Source organism: Poecilia mexicana, unplaced genomic scaffold (genome assembly GCF_051168715.1).
Source record: "Poecilia mexicana isolate PSO_F unplaced genomic scaffold, ASM5116871v1 scaffold_16, whole genome shotgun sequence".
Classification (NCBI taxonomy): domain Eukaryota; kingdom Metazoa; phylum Chordata; class Actinopteri; order Cyprinodontiformes; family Poeciliidae; genus Poecilia; species Poecilia mexicana.
The window spans coordinates 6417427-6435742 of NW_028263385.1; the positions used below are offsets into that span (position 1 = coordinate 6417427).

Sequence of the window (18316 nt, forward strand, 5' to 3'; positions counted from 1 at the left end):
TAAAACCAAGGAATGATGAATTACCTTCCATCGAAACAAGCAGTTAGCCTTTCTAAATTACATTTAAAACAAATAACTTCTTTTAAACCTTGCTGAATATGAAAACCTGGAAAACTGAGATGTTTGGTTTGAGACAATAAAATGTTTTCCTAATTTAAAAAAAAAAATGGATTTAAACATTTCAGACTTACAAAGTTAAACATAGTGATTATTTGTAATTAATCACAGTGCTAGACAGTGATTGATTTGATAAAAACAATATAAGCAAGTGAAAGCATTAATGGATAATAAACAAAAGCAGCTCCAGCACTGAACCCTGAGGAACACCATTAGCTTTGTTTCCATTACAAATCTGGGGAAAAACTTTGTCAACATTTTGCTAACATAAAAAAAGCAATTCTACAATTGAATAAGAAACAATTAAAATCACACATGATAAGTTATTAAACAACATGCTGCGCCATCGTCCTCAAACTACTTCCTGTCGTCTTTTTCTGTCGTTTCCACCAGTAGTAACATCCAGTTTTTCCTCATGTGACTCGTGGGATGTGAAAAATATAGTTTGCGTTGAAGTTTTGCAAAGTAAACCATCATCCTGAACTAGAGGTTTTTAGAAATTGTCGTGTTTCCATTGAGCAAATTTGTTGTCGAAATGTGAAATTATGTGAGCAAAAACGAGGAGGAACACAGCAAACCAACGAAGTTTGTTCAGACATAACATGATGTGAGTAGTGTGCTGCATCACTGTGTTCATTTTCAACCTGTAATTTATAAAATCTAGAAATATTTGTTTATCCTTCGTATGTTTGTGATCCCAGTGTTTGAACCCGTCCCTGTGGAACAAACCATTTCCCTCCAGCGGCTGATTCATTGTGTTTATATGTAGGAAAACTGATGCTTCCTCTCTCTGAGATAATTTAGAGCATGTCAAGGGTTTGTTGGTTGTTTGATCTTTGATGTCTTTTCACATTTCCGCTCAGCACCTGAGCACCAAACATCTTTATCACTCCTGTGTTTGTCATCCGCCGAGCCCACGAGGAATCCAAAGTGTTTTGTGGGAAAATTATGGAGTTTATTTTACTGACAGCCCTGACATTTTTCCTGACAGTCTGTTACTTCAGAGCAGCTTGAATCTGTTCGCGTTGCAAACTGACAGCTAAAACCGAGCGGCGATAGACGCTCATTTGAATCGGAGACATTTTAGAGCTACCGGCTGCAGGTGCGTCGCTCCGGATCGGCGCTTCGGCGGCGGCGGCGGCGTCTCTGACCCTTCGGCTCGAGGAACTTAGGAAACTTCTTTGATGTTGCCAGCAGCCATTATTGTCACCACCGGAGCATGTGGGTGTTATTAGGAGTAGAACATGTTTCCCCTCATTTATCTTGTCACTCATCCATCCTCTGGGGCTGTTTATGAGCTCACAAACAAACAACTTATCTGTAAACCGCAGAAAACAACCCTGTCTTCCCCCGTTTCTGGCTCGCTGTCACAAAACAAAATAATTCAACTTAACCTCGTGAGAATTTTAATTTTACCCAGAAAAGGACTCTGCTAAAGGCTCCAGCTTGATGTGGAGCCTCATTATGCCAGGTTGGTTAAACCAGGTAATAGCACATCAGCACTGTGAACTTTGTCCTCCTTCCTTTGCTGGAGGGATTTTAATTAATCAGGAAACTAAATGTTTGCGTTATTATTTCTTATTTCTCAAATTTTGCTTCCAAGCAACCAGACTTCCTTGAAACATAACAGATTTAAAAGTTTTTTGGGCTCCTATGCAAAAAGTCTGGAAAAATTTGGATTATCCTGCATGTTTGGATGAGTATGGAAAAGGAAACTGAGTGGGAATAAAAAGTTTAACTCAAAAGTTTGTAGGGCAAAAATCGAATGATACTGTCGTTAATTTTACATTGATTTGTGTTGAAATTACATTATTTATCTTTGATTTTGCACCTTAATTTTAACATTTTACAGAGAAACCTTTGAGTTTTTGTGTAACACTTTCATCACTGTGTTGTTAAAGTAATTTAAAGTAGTTAAACTACTAACAGAGCATTTCGTAGTGACGTTACGCTCTCTCAAAGTTTCTTCTTCGCTGCTTTTTTCACCTATTTTTAATCCAGTACCAGGACTGTCTTATATGAATGCTTACATCTTTATTTAACACTTTTTATCTTTGGCACATGAATAATTGACCGAACAGCTTCACCCAGAGGATGAAGCTGTTCGGTCGACGACAACAGAACCTGTTTTAAATTGGATCTTAAGGCTGTTTACTCACAGGCTGCCTGTCATCTCACGGCTTGTTCTAATTTATTTAGTAAAATCTCTGGAAAATACATGAAAAAATAATATTCTAGCTCCTTTGGGTTGATTCCCAAAAACCTGTTGGCTAAAACTCAAATATACAGGAGGTGCAGGATAATGAGAACCACAAAATCTTACCAAGTTTTTTATTGTCCAGTTTCTGGGTCAAGTAAGTTAAAACATCAAATAAGACAAAACAAACTTACAAGAAACTTTTCAGAAAACTTATTTTATATCAATAATTCCTTAATATATAATATAATACAGCAGATTATTTCATTATGACAAGACATTTTCCCTTTCTGTAAATGAAATAATCTGCCAGTTGAACTAACAGTTTTCATCAATATTAAGGAGTTATTTATTAAATAAGCTCCTATTTGTTGCAGGAAAGTTACTTGTAGTTAGTTTTGTCTTATTTAAAGTGGATAAATTAGACCAAAAATACTGGGTAAGATTTTGTGTTTTTTCTTTTTTTGTTTTTGTCATGTTGAGTTTTGTAGGATTTTTGACATTTCTTACTTTCTCTTTCGATTGTTAGGGTTTTTTTAAGCTCATAAAGATCGGCTTGAATAAAATAAAAGTTGATTTATTTCCTTTTAACCTTGAAAAACCAGAGCATTACCAATCAATAACACTTAAAAAAGTCTGAGGGAGCTGATCATTTTAATATTATTTGAATATATTTATTTATGTATTTATAGGCACATTTGTGATTTTTCTGGGTTTCTTCTGTGTTTTCTTGTGGCAAAGTGGCAACATTTTATTACCAATATTGGTGACAGAGTAAATCAGGCAAAAGAACATTTTTCCAAATCAGTTTCTTTCAATGTAAAACTTATGGATCTTTAACAGAAACTGTGTCGGCTGAATCTTTGGTTAAAACATGTTTGTTTTTCATTCATTGGGTAGAAAATCCAGAAGTTTTACTCAAGTAAAAGTAAAAAGTACAGAGCAGTAAAAATATTTATTTTCCAAAAAGTGAATGTAATTGAGTAAATGTAACTAGTTACTTCATAATCCTGGCTGTGTCTTTGTGAACAGACTGTAAAATGAGTCTAATCGGATGTGAAGATAAACTCATAGTTGAATGATATGAATTCACTGAGGGAACAAACCTGTTCTCCATATTTTGCATTTAACTCAGGAAGTCTGTTTAAGGTAATGAGCCCATTAAATGGGACCCACTTGGTGTCATTAAGCTGTAATCCCGGTTCTGTATGCAGAGCGGCGCAGATAAAAATGGAGGAGACTCGTTTAACAATGGGTTAAAATGTCTGTTTTGCAGCTGCTGCATGGACGTGATGAACGCTTCGTCATCAAAGCCTTTCCTCACATAATCGCAGTATTACAGTTAATGAAATTTACAGCCAGTCTGAGTCAATGTGGCTCGGCCGCCCAGGGCCTCTTCACACTGAAAGCAGGTCGGGGTTAACCGTCTTTCATGAATGCTAAGCTGCTGAAAATATTCCTTCAGATGTAAAGTGTTAGCCGCTGGTCATTTTCTTTCTCTCCCTCATATTCAGCTTTTTTTTTTTTGCCACATTAACGTCTTGTGCTTTGATGTCGGCCATTAACACAGAAAGGTCTCAATGAGGAACCAAATAACAGGGAGCACAATGACGTAACGCTCAGTGTTTTCCTGTCTGTCTGCTTCATCCACTGCAGATTTACTTTGCAGCTCTTGGCAAGTGAATTTACTGCTGAGCTTACTGTGGCTCGAGGCAGAAAGTTCAATATGGTAACACTTTGTCCTCCCTGCGGCTTCAGAAACATGTAGTTACTGAATTACAGGGTTAATTCGCTCTACAGGGACGGCTCGGTGAGTTGATCGGAAAGTCCAAACCAATCGCTGGATTTAATCCAAAGAAACATTTATTAATCCAAAATTCACCCCAGAATTTACAATCTGCTCAAAATGTTTGCATAAGTCGTGCAAAATTAGCACAAATAAAGGCTGACATAAGTTACTTTTTACATTTTGCACCCATCATCAGTTAAAGTATGATAATATTACAAGATGAGGGGATTTTTGAACAAAATTGTTCATTTTTAAAACAGACAAATGGTTCAGTAAGTGACTAAATTTGCTTTTTTAAACCTGGATATTTAATTGACAGTGTTGGAAATTAATCAGGTGGATCCTTTAAAACGTAGCTTACTTTACCGGTTACCTGATCTAAAAAATAACTAAGTTAAGTTGCTTCCTCAACCTGAAAAGTGAATTTTTAACAGTAACATCAACAAGAAAATGCATGTTTCTATAAACAATAAAATAATAACCGTCTTTACCCACTTAACATAAATATGTTGTGGTTTTGCACAAACGTCTGGCCTTAAAGTTGTTTTTTTTACATGTTTGACCAAACTTGTGAAGCTATTGGTGTATTTAAATGTGCTGCTCTGGTGCAGATTTCTCAAATAAATATGTAATTATTTACGTTTATGTCTGTTTAAAAACAAAAACATTTCAAGTGAATTCAGCTCTGATCATATCGTTGTTGGTCGATACTAAACCTCAGATATCGGTACTGGACGTGAAAAAAGTGGAGAAATTAGAGAACAAATTACCAGCATCAGTGTTTCAGAACAGCACAAACTGTAAGTAGTTTGAAACAATCTTAAAAAATGTTTTTTCTTTTATTAAATGTTACCCTCTTCATTTCACCTCCATTTCACCCTGCAAATTATTCCTATATTATTTTATTCTACTGCAGATTTTGACCCACTCTGAAAATACGGTGGAGGAGTTTTGAGTCCAGCTGAAAATATTTTACGTAGAATAAAATATTTGGAGGTTTTCTTAAAACCTTGTGATTGCAGCTATTTTTTTATTCGGCGTTTTGTTTTTTTCGTCTATATTGTTTTAGCCGTAGTGAAGTTGGATCCCGTCTGCAGGCTTAAACACTGCGCCGCAGAAATGAACCTCAGGTGAACTCTGACCCTGCAGAGCCGGCGAGAGACATCCTGTTTTTGAGAGCAAAAGAAAATAATAAACAGACATGAGCAGAGAGAGGGAGACACAGCGACCCATTCATTAGTGAGGCTGACCCTGCAGGGACAGAGACGGCGTTCATTAAATGGACACTTGAGGCCCAGTCAGAGATCAGACTCCGGTTCTGACAGGGAGGATATTACGACCCAAACACGGCAGAGACGGAGGGAGATGATGTCAGGGGACATCTTGGGCCAACATATTACTTCATCAGGACATTTTTAAAATTTTTTAGACCGTTTACTTGGCCTCATAACGCACTACTGTAACTTTTTTTTTAAAATAAATCATAATCAGGCTTTGTAACACTGAATCACAAGATTTCCAATAAATATGTTTAAAACTAAATGTATCTGCTGGATGTCCATTAAGCTTAAAGAAATTTACAAAGATGTAAAAGTCAAACCTCTACTGCCCTGACTCTCCTAAATATTTTTGTTTGCAGTGCAATTGAAGGTACAGTGGAGTACTGTCCAGATTTCACCACCAGCCACTTCTTTTTAAATTTAAAAGATTGTGAAACTGTCTTTCAGGATGGTCTGAGTCAATATTCTGTCTGAAGTTTCTTCCAAAGCCTCTTCCTGCCGTTTTCCTTTCATTCTTAATCCTGTAGTTGTACTTTGACCTTCAAAAAGACTGAAGAAGTGTGAGATTATCTGATTACAAGAACATCTAAGGATGGGAGGAGATTAAAACTCCCTTAAGGGGATCAAATTTGCAAACCCCTTGTGTGCAATAGTAGAAATAAAAACGTTAACAGCCAATGTTAGTTTATGACGTGCAGAGTTGTCCTTAAAAAAGGGCGAGTTGAGACCAATAAACCAGACTGAAAACTTTTACATCACTCAGTGTAGTTTATCTGTGTAGCACATTTCAGCAGTAGAATGCTTTACATCGTAAAAACACAAAATTACAAAGTTTTAACGAAAACACACAGACAATAGCTGAACAAACATTACATTTTAATGAGTGCCATCACCAAAGTCACACAAATCAAATGGTTTTCACCCACCAGCAAAAAACGATAAATCATTCGTTTGTTTTAATTTACCATGTTTTTAATTGATGCATTGCGACTGGCCTAGTTATGTTTTGTTTTCAAAATTTAACAGAATTTACCACATTTTAATCTGCATATTAGTCTTATTGTTTTTTACACTGGTACTCACATTTTTAAAACCTTTTTTTGTAACCCTTCTTTGTTTGACTTCACAGCAGACACGCCCAGGTTCACTGTATTTATTCTAACAAGAGATAAAATCAAGTTGGCGGTTCACCTCAGCCTCACAGACAGCAGCAGAAAAAGGGGCACTGCCTGCGACCGTATAGTATTTAACATAAATTCACACCATGAACCCACATAACTACTCTAATTTTTTAACATAAATGACAAAGAATATATATATTACGCATAAAATTTGTCTAAAATATGTGTTAAAATATGGTGCTTGTAAAGAAAACGCAGATCTGATCCCAACACCGCAGTTACGAAACAGGAAAAGGGGGAGGAGCTGTCGGTTACTGGTTGCTACGGTAACCACCAACTGCCAGGCGTAACTGAACTTACATGGCAACAATAAATGTCAGGGAGAAAATAACTTTTAGCCAAACAAACCACTAGCTCCTCTGAGGGAAACATCAGGCTACAGACGGCCGCTCTTTGTTGCTGTGCTATCTAATTATAACCAGAAGCATTTTGATTTGCCACATACTAACATAATCAGCTTGCTAGTTGAAATGTGAAGCTTTCTATTTAATTAGATTTCTCTCCTGTTGTGGTATTAATAACCTTTGGGTGACACAATCAGACTACAGCCAAACTGTGTTAATTAATCCTATTTTTTTCTCGTTATGTTTGATCACAGGTTGGTTAATTTTAGATTAAAACATTTAAGAACGCTTACAGGGCTGTTGCTTTTTTACATTAGGGCCAGGGTAGAACTAAGGAGTGCAATTCTGCCAAAAAATCTTGAAAATTAATACAAAAAATAGTCAAAAATTGTCTAGAAATAAATTAGATTTTGAGATTAATCTCAGAAATTTTCTAGAAAAAATTTGGGAATTTATGTGTCTTTAAAAATCACTAATTTGCTAGAAAAAAAAATTTCCAGAAAAAAAAAACATTTCAACTTTTTAAATGTAGAAATGTCCATGTTTTTTCTGCAAAGTTTCTGAAATCAACCTCAAAATTTCAGGGGTTTTCTCTAGCAAATTTTGACTTTTCAAATTCAGAAATATTTTTGACTCAGAAATGTCTTTTTTTTTTTCAAAGAATTTCAGAGTTTAATCTAAAAATGTCTGAGTTTCTTAAACAAAGTTTTATGTCTAAAATATCCCTAATGCATCATTGTAGTAGCTGAAGTCTGACATGTAATACAATATAAATCATTCTAGTTTTCTGAAGAAAACTGTCTGACTCACAAAACTCACAAGATCATTTTGAGAGTTTGCAACAGAGTTTTGTCCCTTATTTATTACCGTAGTTTAGATCAGAATTCCTGACAGCACAGATGGGAGCTTTAAAATCTCACTAAATGACTCAGATTCTGCAACATTTGCAAACATGTCCTGTTCTTTGCATCATCTGTGCACTGGGTTGTATAAGTATTCATGCAATGAAACCGTACATCTGGGCCGGAGATGTTTGTTTGGAAATTGCTGGTACCGACTGTTTGAAGCAATATATGCTGGCTGCCAAAAGGGTTTGATGAATACCACAGATAATTCACAGCACTTTGGTCTTTCAGCTGCTTCCCTTTGATCACCTATCACCATCACTATCCCAGATAATAAAAAAAACAACATTCACTTGCTGTTTACCATTCAGAAAAAAAATCAAAGGGTAATTTTGTGTCTATCAATTTGTACCTGCTGCATTCTAACTTTTCTGTTATTTTCCCCCCAATTTATTTTTAATCAAAGCAGTTTTCCACCTTTGTCAGTATTGTTGTTAGATTTGTTATTTTCCTGCAGATTCGGTTAATTTGTAGAGTCAAATACAGGGAGTTTTCAGGCTCCCTGTAGCTCAGAGAATAGACGTTAATACACTGCTGTTAGTTCATAAATCACTGAACGGCTTGGCCCCACAATACATTAAAGATCTGCGGTTGTTGTGTCAACCTTCTAGACGTCTCAGGTCTTAATGGTTCTGGTTCTGCTCTGCATCCCCAGAGCCAGAACCAAATGAAGAGAAGCAGCATTCAGCTTCTATGTACCACAAATCTGGAACAAACCTCCAGCAAACTGCAAACCTGCCTAAACACTGAGTTCTGCACAAAAACCCCAAAACCTGCCTTTGATTCACAGTACCTGGAACTTTGGTCAATATGTTAGATGTATATGTATTTAAAGGGGCAGTATCATGTAAATTTGACTCTTTTGAGCTTCACATCATGTTATGATGTCATTCCCTCATTAAAATATGTGACGAAACAATCTGCTAATTCAACTGGCAGATTGTTTCACTTATTATAATATATTTTGCATCATGCATCAAACAGGATTTATTTATTTTTCTGACGTTGCTCCTTCCTCCTCGCCATGTCTGATCCTGTCCGTTCGCTCCGCAGGTCCGTGGGGGCGATGCATGGGCAGCGACTGCGGCCCGGGCGGCAGCCAAAGCCGGGCGGTCTGGTGCGCCCACGTGGACGGATGGACGACCCTCCACACCAACTGTGACCAGGCTCAGCGGCCCTCCAACCAGAGGAACTGCTTCCGCGTGTGCGACTGGCACAAGGACCTGTACGACTGGCAGCTGGGGGCCTGGAACGAGTGCGTGCCGGTGTCGGCCAGGACCTTCGGCGCCGCGCGGCAGTTTATGTGCAGCGGCGGCGAGGAGGGCATTCAGACCCGGGAGGTGGGCTGCACGCTCAAGGCGGATGGGTCTCCTGCAGAGGACGCCATCTGTGAGTACTTTGAGCCCAAGCCGCGCCTGGAGCAGGCGTGTTTGATCCCCTGCCCTCAGGACTGCGTCGTCACCGAGTATTCGCCATGGACCTCCTGCTCCAAAACGTGCGGAACGGGCCTCAGGAACAGAGTCCGCAGCGTCCTGGTTCCTCCGCTTTTCGGAGGAGCCGGTTGCCCGAACCTCACCGAGTTCCAGTCCTGTAAACCGGGAGCTTGTGTGGGTCCGGAAGGCCTGTACAGCCTTAGGGTCGGACCGTGGACCCCCTGCGTCCTGCCGCAGACCCGGACCGCACGGCAGGCGAAACGGCGGAAAGGCAAAGGTCAGGGGCTCAGGGAGCGAGGAGGGGTGAAGGATCCTGAAACCAGGGAGCTGATTCAAAAGAAACGGTCCAGGAACCGGCTGAACCGGCAGGAGAGTCCGTTCTGGGACATCCAGGTGGGATACCAGACCCGGGAAGTGGCCTGCATCCACCGGAACGGCAGCAGAGTGGGGCGCAAGTAAGTACCTCATTTTGGATTATTACTCTGTTTGGCTGTAAACGCTTTTACAGGATTAGGCCAACTAAAAATATATATTTAATCAAACTGAAAATTAAATATTACTACTGCTGTCATGGCAGTAATATTATTTTTTTTTACAAATAATCTGTAAAAAAAAACAGATTATTGTACAGAACAACAACAGTAAGTTGTTTTTCTGGCATTTGGACATTTAGCAGCACATTCGCACAGTTGATTGACAGCGCTAAAACCGCCTCCTGGCTTAGATTGGTTGTTTTCGGTGCATTTCTTCAAACAGTCACAGCAGCTCAGGAAGGAGGTGAAAGAGTTTGATTTTTTCATAGATTATCTGTCTCATGACCTTCTCTCACCACATGGAGACAGTTTTAACAAATACGTAAAACAAAAACTTTTTAAATAAAAGTTAAGCTCTGCAGCTCAGATTAAAAACAAACATTTCATTTGCCAAGTTATTAAAAAGCGATACATACAGATAAAACTAATGGACAGAAGAAAACTGTAGAGTTCTGTGGTATGCATCTCTGGAGATTAATGCAGACTGAAGCTATATTTAAGATTTTATTGGACATATTAAACAATATTTCAAGAAACTGCAGACAATATAATTTCCAGGTTGAGAATTGAATATCTTACATATTTGAACCTAAAATTACATGTATTCTGCCATGTTGTCTGTCTCTTTTTGTTTGTTTTTATTTAATTTCTACAAACTTTTGTATGTGACGTGTGGACCAATGTAAGAAGAATAGTGGCAGCAATGCTGCAGCTAAATATGAATCCTACAAAAACTAGACTAATCTCAGAATACTGACTTCTTTCTCAAAATCTGGACATTTTTATCAGAATTTTGATTTTTTTTAAAGAATTTAGATTTTTCTCTCAAAATTCTGACATTTTATTATCAGAAACAGATTTGTTTAAATTGTTTAAGCACCATCTGGTAAATTTTGTGTTAAAACTGAAATCTACCAAATAAATTTGGGACATTCAGTGTGGATGAAGTGCAGGTATAATCCTATATCAAGAAAGAAACAGCTCTATGATTATTTCCATACAGTAGCAACATAATTGACATACACCTTTAAATATTTGCTTATTAATTTGGATTTTGACATAGATTAACAATGAATTAGAACTTTAAAGTCAGTTTTCTTACTTTTTTCTCATCCTTTTCTGTATGTTTTGTTTTTTGTTAAAAAAAGATCAGGGAAGACTTGAATTTTGGTATTTGTATATCTTCCTCTGTCATTTTAACCTCATTTCCTGCCTCTATGATCCGTCTGCTGCTCATGACAGGGAAACATGTCGGATTTGTCCTGCTGAATTTTGCTCCTCCCTGTCAGGAGGCGACACACTGAGGAAGACGATTGTCGGCTGGGTCTCTTTTAGCGCCACGCTGTCAAAACTAAGAGGAACAACTACCATTAAAGTGAATTTGATGTCGAGTTCTGCAGAAGGAAGTGACAAAAAACGTCTCTCTGTGACATGAGATCAATCTAAGCCATGACTTTGATGCTTTTCACACACAAAAAAACGTATTGGGTGTTTTTTTTGTTTTAAAATTCATTAGGAAATCGGGCATTACTCAGACTGACAGAGAACTTATTGCTAGGTCATAAAAGTTTAAAATGCAATTATGAATCTAAAATAAAACTCAAAGCTTTTTATATTTATAGGGTCATTTTTAAATGTCTCCTGTTTTACTTGTGTTCATTTTCATGACCATATTTGAGGAATAGATACAAAATAAGAAAGAAAAATGTAGCAGGGGATGCTACGCGTTGTTTTTACTTTTAGTGCTTTGAGTTATCTAAAATGTTTGAGGAAATATTTTGATGATAGTCACTCCACTCTGCCTACAGCTACATCTATCCATTAAATAATAAGAAGTTAAAATAAGAAAATATACAATCAGACTTCACCCGTTTCCTTTTATCCGACTCAGACACTGTAGGTGAAAAACAGTATTTCACTGCCGCGGTTCATTTCCAGGGATAAAAACATGGATTTGTTTCATGTGGCAGACATCAGCAGATGCTGTTTGAGTGACAGAAGAAGCAAAAAGTAAATCAGTTTAAAGCAAAACAAGACAAAAACATTTTCTTACCTGAGGAACGTTAGTATCTCCAGTATTATCTATGTTTTTGTCGATGGTCTGACTGGTGACTTGCTGCTAAAACAACGTTTTATCTTCATGCCTCTTCTGAAGCCAGATTTCCAATTCTTCCTAATTCTGAAAGAAAATATGTTCTGAATTGAGAGATTTTGGTTTTTCTCACCTTATTAGTTTCACAAACCCTTATGTACATCAGGGATGTCCAAGGAAAACAAGAGGTCTCACTCCATCTTTTTTCCTGTGTTGCGAATACTTGGCTAGATGTCTGTTTTAAGAAGTTGCATCTCCAAAGTTTTTTTAGTATCTAGAAAAGGCTTTATGTCCTTTATGATGTGTAATTTTAAATTTTTCTGGCTTTGAAACATTTGATGATTCAAAAGGTCGAGTTCAAATAATTTCAGATAGGAAGAAAGCTAATAGTTTCAACATTTTAAAAGAATAGTGAGACAAGTCAGTTATTTTACTCAAATAAAAGAAAGTAAAAAATTGGAGCTCTTCAAAATACTTTAAGTGGTGAATTATTATCCAACACATATTCTTTAAATCTGAGTTTCCTCATGTCAAATCTAACCTGTTTGACCCGCCTTTATCCTCGCTGAGCGCTACAAAGACGCGTTGTCAGACTGAAAATAAGAAAGATTAATAGCTGTCAGTTTCTATTCACTCGCTGCACATTCTTCCCGTCTAACAATGTATCTGAGAGCAAAATGTCTGACAGGAAGTTCTGTCAGTGTGAACTTGGCAGTCGACTAAAATCAAATGTTTCTAAAGGAAACTTGTATTTGTATGTTTCTGCCAAACCTGTCAGAAAGAGTATTTGCTCACACAAGACGTCAAGATACTATCGCTACATAAACTTGTAGAGGATTTTTAATTTTTTATGCGTTGTTGGAAAATCAGGAGGAACCTCCTGAAGCAGTGGTCTCCAAACTTTTCATCCTGAGGGCCAAAATGGATAAATTTAAACTATTGGCAGACCACAAAATTCACTAAATTGAACATTTAAAAATTAGTTTGTGATTTTTGTGATTGACAACAAAAACAATTTTATAATGAAATCTGTTTAGATCCAAATCATTAACAGGGTTTCAGATTATTGCCCTATTAAAAGAAAAACAATTTACAATTTTTTTAGGGTCATTCATTGTTTTCTACTGACCAAAATAGTTTGACTTGTGCCCAAACAAAATCTTTTCATGGGCCACAATTGGCCCTCAGCCCTCACTTTGGACACCTGTGTTCTAAATGAACTGAAATCATTTATATTAGACGGACATATTGAGGATTAACTGTGTAAAGTTTGGCTTTGGTTTAAATTGTTGGACATTTATTGTTGATTTGCTCTGCTAAAAGCTAATAGAACTATCCTGACAACTGTTTTAGCTCATCATACGATTTATAGAACGCATGTCTTTTTATTTCTTTTTTTTTAATTCAATTTAATTATTCTTTTTTTTGATGAGGGCAAAGAAAGCAAATCTTGGGATACTTTCCGATGTACAATGCCAAACTTAAGTAATTTACTACATTGCTTTGACCTAACATTAAATACCAACAAAAAACTTTGAAGTGGAATAAAATTAATACCTGATTTTCAGCATTATTTATAAGAATATACAAAGCGTGGTGTGCATTAGTATTTAGTTCCCTACTCTTTGGTACTACTTTATGAGTAAGTAACATGCTGGAATTCTGCTTGCGTTGCTAGGTAACAGGGTTGGGCCTAGGTGCGGTTGCTAGGTAACGGGGCTGGGCTTGGCTGTGGTTGCTAGGTAATGGCGTAGGTCAAATCTGACTTAACTTTTGGGGTGTTTTTGAAACAACTCATTTATAAGACACTAAGTTAACACCTTAAGTTATTGCCAAAAAAAGTTTTTTTAGTACTTAGGTTGTTTATAGAAGCAGTTGAGACCCAAATGGAAGTAGAAAAATGTGGAAAATGCCAAATTTGCTTAGTAGGTCCCATTTAAACTATCGTGTTTTTACATATAACTTCATCAAGACTCAGACTTATATTCTTAAGATACATATTTTTGAATATAGTTATTGATAATTTCTCATTACATTATGAATTGAAAGCAGAATAAAACATTAACAACCTTCCGATGGTGCGTTTTCAGTTATTATTGAAATATTTTGGATTGAAATCGCCTCTTGTCCAACAAAAAAACTCCCTCAGACTTTCATCTGTCTTATGACAAGCAGAATATGATTCCTGTTGTTACTAAAATAAATCTGTCCTTACAGAAAGCTTCATATTTGAAGCAAAGCATACTTCCAGTCTGAGTTGCATCCTCCCTATTTCTTATGACACGATTGTTAAAGTCAAGGTGTCTGTGAATAGACAGACCAATTTCACATATTCCGTAAAATAACTCCACGTTCCTTTTCCTGCCAATATTATGCAGCTGTCAGACGCATACATCTGCTATAGCTACACTTTGTGGACCCGTTAGACTTTAGCAGGATATATATGTAACCCAGGGGAACAGAACTGGTACAATCGTATTTACGATCGCTCTCCTATGAACCCCCAAATGAGGAGTTGTGGATTATTTGGTTGTGAAAAGAGGTTATTATGTGCTTCGGTGCTCGGCTCCGTTTTCATTTGCAGAGTATTTGGTTTGGGACTTCTTATTCTCCGAGAAAGAAAGCTTGACCTACAACTGCACATCCACAAAACGCGTTTAAAAGCTTCATTTTATTCAACTGAAAGTGATGAAACATTGAGTTGCCATAGGTTATCCTTTTTATAACTGGCATTAATTTGTGGAGTAATACACATTTGGCTTTTCAGAATAACTGTAGGGCAGATCTACAGGTGCTGGTCATAAAATTAGAATATTGTGATAAAGTTCATTATTTTCCATAATGTCATGATAAAAATTAAATTGTCATATATTTTAGATTCATTGCACACCAACTGAAATATTTCAGGTCTTTTATTGTTTTAATTTTGATGATTTTGGCAAACAGCTCATGAAAACCCAAAATCCCTGTCTCAAAAAATTAGAATATTATGAAAAGGTTCTCTGAACGAGCAATAAAAATAATCATCCGAATCAACAAAGTAACTCTAAACACCTGAAAAAGATTCCTGAGGCCTTTAAAAACTCCCAGCCTGGTTCATTACTCAAAACCGCAGTCATGGGTCAGATTGCTGACCTGACTGCTGTCCAGAAGGCCATCACTGACATCCTCAAGCAAGAGGGTGAGAAACAGAAAGAAATTTCTGAACGAATCGGCTGTTTGCAGAGTGTTATATCAAGGCACCTCAGTGGGAAGTCAGTAGGAAGGAAAAAGTGTGGCAGAAAACGCTACACAACGAGAAGAGGTGACCGGACCCTGAGGAAGATTGTGGAGAAGGGCCGATTCCAGACCTTGGGGGAAGCAGTGGACTGAGTCTGGAGTAGAAACATCCAGAGCCACTGTGCACAGGCGTGTGCAGGAAATGGGCTACAGGTGCCGCATTCCCCAGGTCAAAGGTCAAGCCACTTTTGAACCAGAAACAGCGGCAGAAGCGCCTGACCTGGGCTACAGAGAAGCAGCACTTTGGACCACTGTTGTTCAGTGGTCCAAAGTACTTTTTTCGGATGAAAGCAAACTTTGCATGTCATTCGGAAATCAAAGTGCCAGACTCTGGAGGAAGACTGGGGAGAAGGAAATGCCAAAATGCCAGAAGTCCAGTGTCAAGTACCCACAGTCAGTGATGGTCTGGGTGCCATGTCAGCTGCTGGTGTTGGTCCACTGGGTTTTATCAAGGGCAGGATCAATGCAGCCGCTATCAGAAGATTTTGGAGCACTTCATGCTTCCATCTGCTGAAAAGTTTTATGGAGATGAAAATTTAATTTGGTCTGGAATCGGCCTTTCTCCACAATCTTCCTCAGGGTCCGGTCACCTCTTCTCGTTGTGTAGCGTTTTCTGCCACACTTTTTCCTTCCTACTGACTTCCCACTGAGGTGCCTTGATATAACACTCTGCAAACAGCCGATTCGTTCAGAAATTTCTTTCTGTTTCTCACCCTCTTGCTTGAGGATGTCAGTGATGGCCTTCTGGACAACAGTCAGGTCAGCAGTCTGACCCATGATTGCGGTTTTGAGTAATGAACCAGGCTGGGAGTTTTTAAAGGCCTCAGGAATCTTTTTCAGGTGTTTAGAGTTACTTTGTTGATTCGGATGATTATTTTTATTGCTCGTTCAGAGAACCTTTTCATAATATTCTAATTTTTTGAGACAGGGATTTTGGGTTTTCAAGAGCTGTTTGCCAAAATCATCAAAATTAAAACAATAAAAGACCTGAAATATTTCAGTTGGTGTGCAATGAATCTAAAATATATGACAATTTAATTTTTATCATGACATTATGGAAAATAATGAACTTTATCACAATATTCTAATTTTATGACCAGCACCTGTATATTCTTCTAATGAGCTGTTGTCTCCATTTCCTTCCCTGTATTAAATGTCACAGCCGCTCCCGGCAGACTTTGATCTTGGTGGGTTTATCAAGGTTTTCCTACTCCAGGAAACGGCTGCAAGCCTGAATTTATCTCTCAGTCGCATATCTTCTATGGTAAAGCTTCATTTTTCTGGGATATCTAGCCGCTGATGCTTTGTTAGGGTGGGGCTCTCGCCACTGACTGGGATCAATACTTTTAAAGGAACCTTGAAAACAACTTGCATGCTCTTAGGAGCATTAATATTAATCCTTGACTTGTTTATTTCTTGTTCTGAAATATTCATAATTGTTTTTTCTTGTGGAAACTGGAGCAAACTTCCCAGAGAAGCAGAGATCCAGTCGTGTCCTAGCCAGGCGTCCCCAGAACATCTTGCTCGCTTCATTTCCAATTTTGTTTGATGAACATCTGTCACTGGGACGCTTCCTTCTCCACGGTGTCTCACTGGTTCCTCACTGGCGGCTTTCTTTAAAAATAGGTTTCTGGCTTCCTCTGCTTGTTGACCAGTTTTGTTTTTAGAGGAAACGTTGCGTCTACTGCACAACATTAAGGATGTTTTCACACCTGATAGTCCTGTAGACTGTATTCGACTGGAGAAATTACAACATTGGTTCGTTTTCACGCTGCTTTGTATCAAACGATCCAAACCAATTGAAAAATCTGTTCCCCTCCTCGCCTGTGGGGGCGCTGCATTAAGAGCTACTGAAGAAAATGACATGAAAACCTCTGAAGAAAACACTGAGCACAAAGTCCTTCTTCACAAAATGTAAACAAATATAGACCAGCGTCAGATTTTAACGGTTGTAGGATTTCTCTTTTGTTTTTGGTAAAAAAAATAAAAATAAAAAACATGAGTCATTTTATCAGGTTACACTGCAAAAACACAAAAGCTTACCAAGTATTTTTTGACCAGTTTCTAGTGCAAATAAGACAAAACTAACTTACAAGTAACTTTTCAGCAAGATATATGAGCTCGTTTTAAGTCAGTAATATTCCTTAATATTGATGAACAACTACTAGTTTCATTAGCAGATTATTTCACTTACAACAAGACATTTTCCCCACTTTATAAGTGAAGGAATTATTTTTATTTCAATTTTATTTTTTATAAATACAAAAGTTCTTTTTTAAAAACAAAATAATTCAGTACCAGTTCTAATTTGTGTGCTGTTTCCTCTTAGATTTCCAACAGGGAAACCTTGAAACTTATTCAGAATTTCGGTGTTTTAAATTAATATTTCAAACAATGTAGCAGGAGGTAAAAAGAAGATCAGTGCTGTGATTTAGGGCAACGGGAGAAATCAAGTAAAAAGTGCTAAAAATTCCAAAAAAATCTTTGACGAGATATTTTCCCATGTTTTTAGTGAAATAATCTGCATAGAGCTAGTACTTATTCATCAGTATTGAGGACTTATTGACTGAAAACAAGCTCCAGTATTTTGCTGAGAAGTTATTTATAAATTAGTTTTGTCTAATTAAGTAACATATTTGCACTAGAAACTGACCAAAAATACTTGGTAAGATTTTGTGTTAGTGTAACCAGAAGAATTTTTTTTTTTTTACCAAAGACAAAAGAAGAATCCTATAAACACTAAAATCTGAAGATACTCCAATTTTGTTTTTATTTCGTGAAGTTGCGCTCAGTGCAACAGTTGTTTTTCTTCAGTAGTTATTATTGCAGCGCCACCACAGGTGAGGAGGGGAACTGGTTTTTCATTTAGTTTGGATCATTTGACACATTGCAGTGGGAAAGAGAACCACAGTAACTGAAAATGTAACAAATGTTACATTTACACTTGAAATCTATCACAAGTGTACTTAGATATTTCAAAAATATTAAAAATACTTGATCAGATTTTGTGGTTCTGGAGTAGCGTTTGCCTTGCGTGCTTGTTTTGGTGTATTTACCCAGAATGCCCTGCGCTTTGGTCCGCTTCCTGCACCGGATTCACTTTAATCAAACCGAAAACCGAGGTTTTTAGCTTGTTTGTTTTTTGGTCCTCATCAGAGGTCAGAAC

The 18316-nt window shown here is 37.4% G+C and overlaps 1 protein-coding gene across 1 annotated transcript in view; it reads left to right on the plus strand.

The window, feature by feature from the left end:
- thsd7ab (thrombospondin, type I, domain containing 7Ab) overlaps nucleotides 1–18316 on the plus strand; it is a 198339-nt gene that overhangs the window by 67566 nt on the left and 112457 nt on the right. The window contains exon 2 of the mRNA XM_088013650.1: nucleotides 8867–9701. Within this exon, the coding sequence (XP_087869776.1) occupies nucleotides 8867–9701 (835 nt within the window). The remainder of the gene's footprint in view (nucleotides 1–8866; nucleotides 9702–18316) is intronic.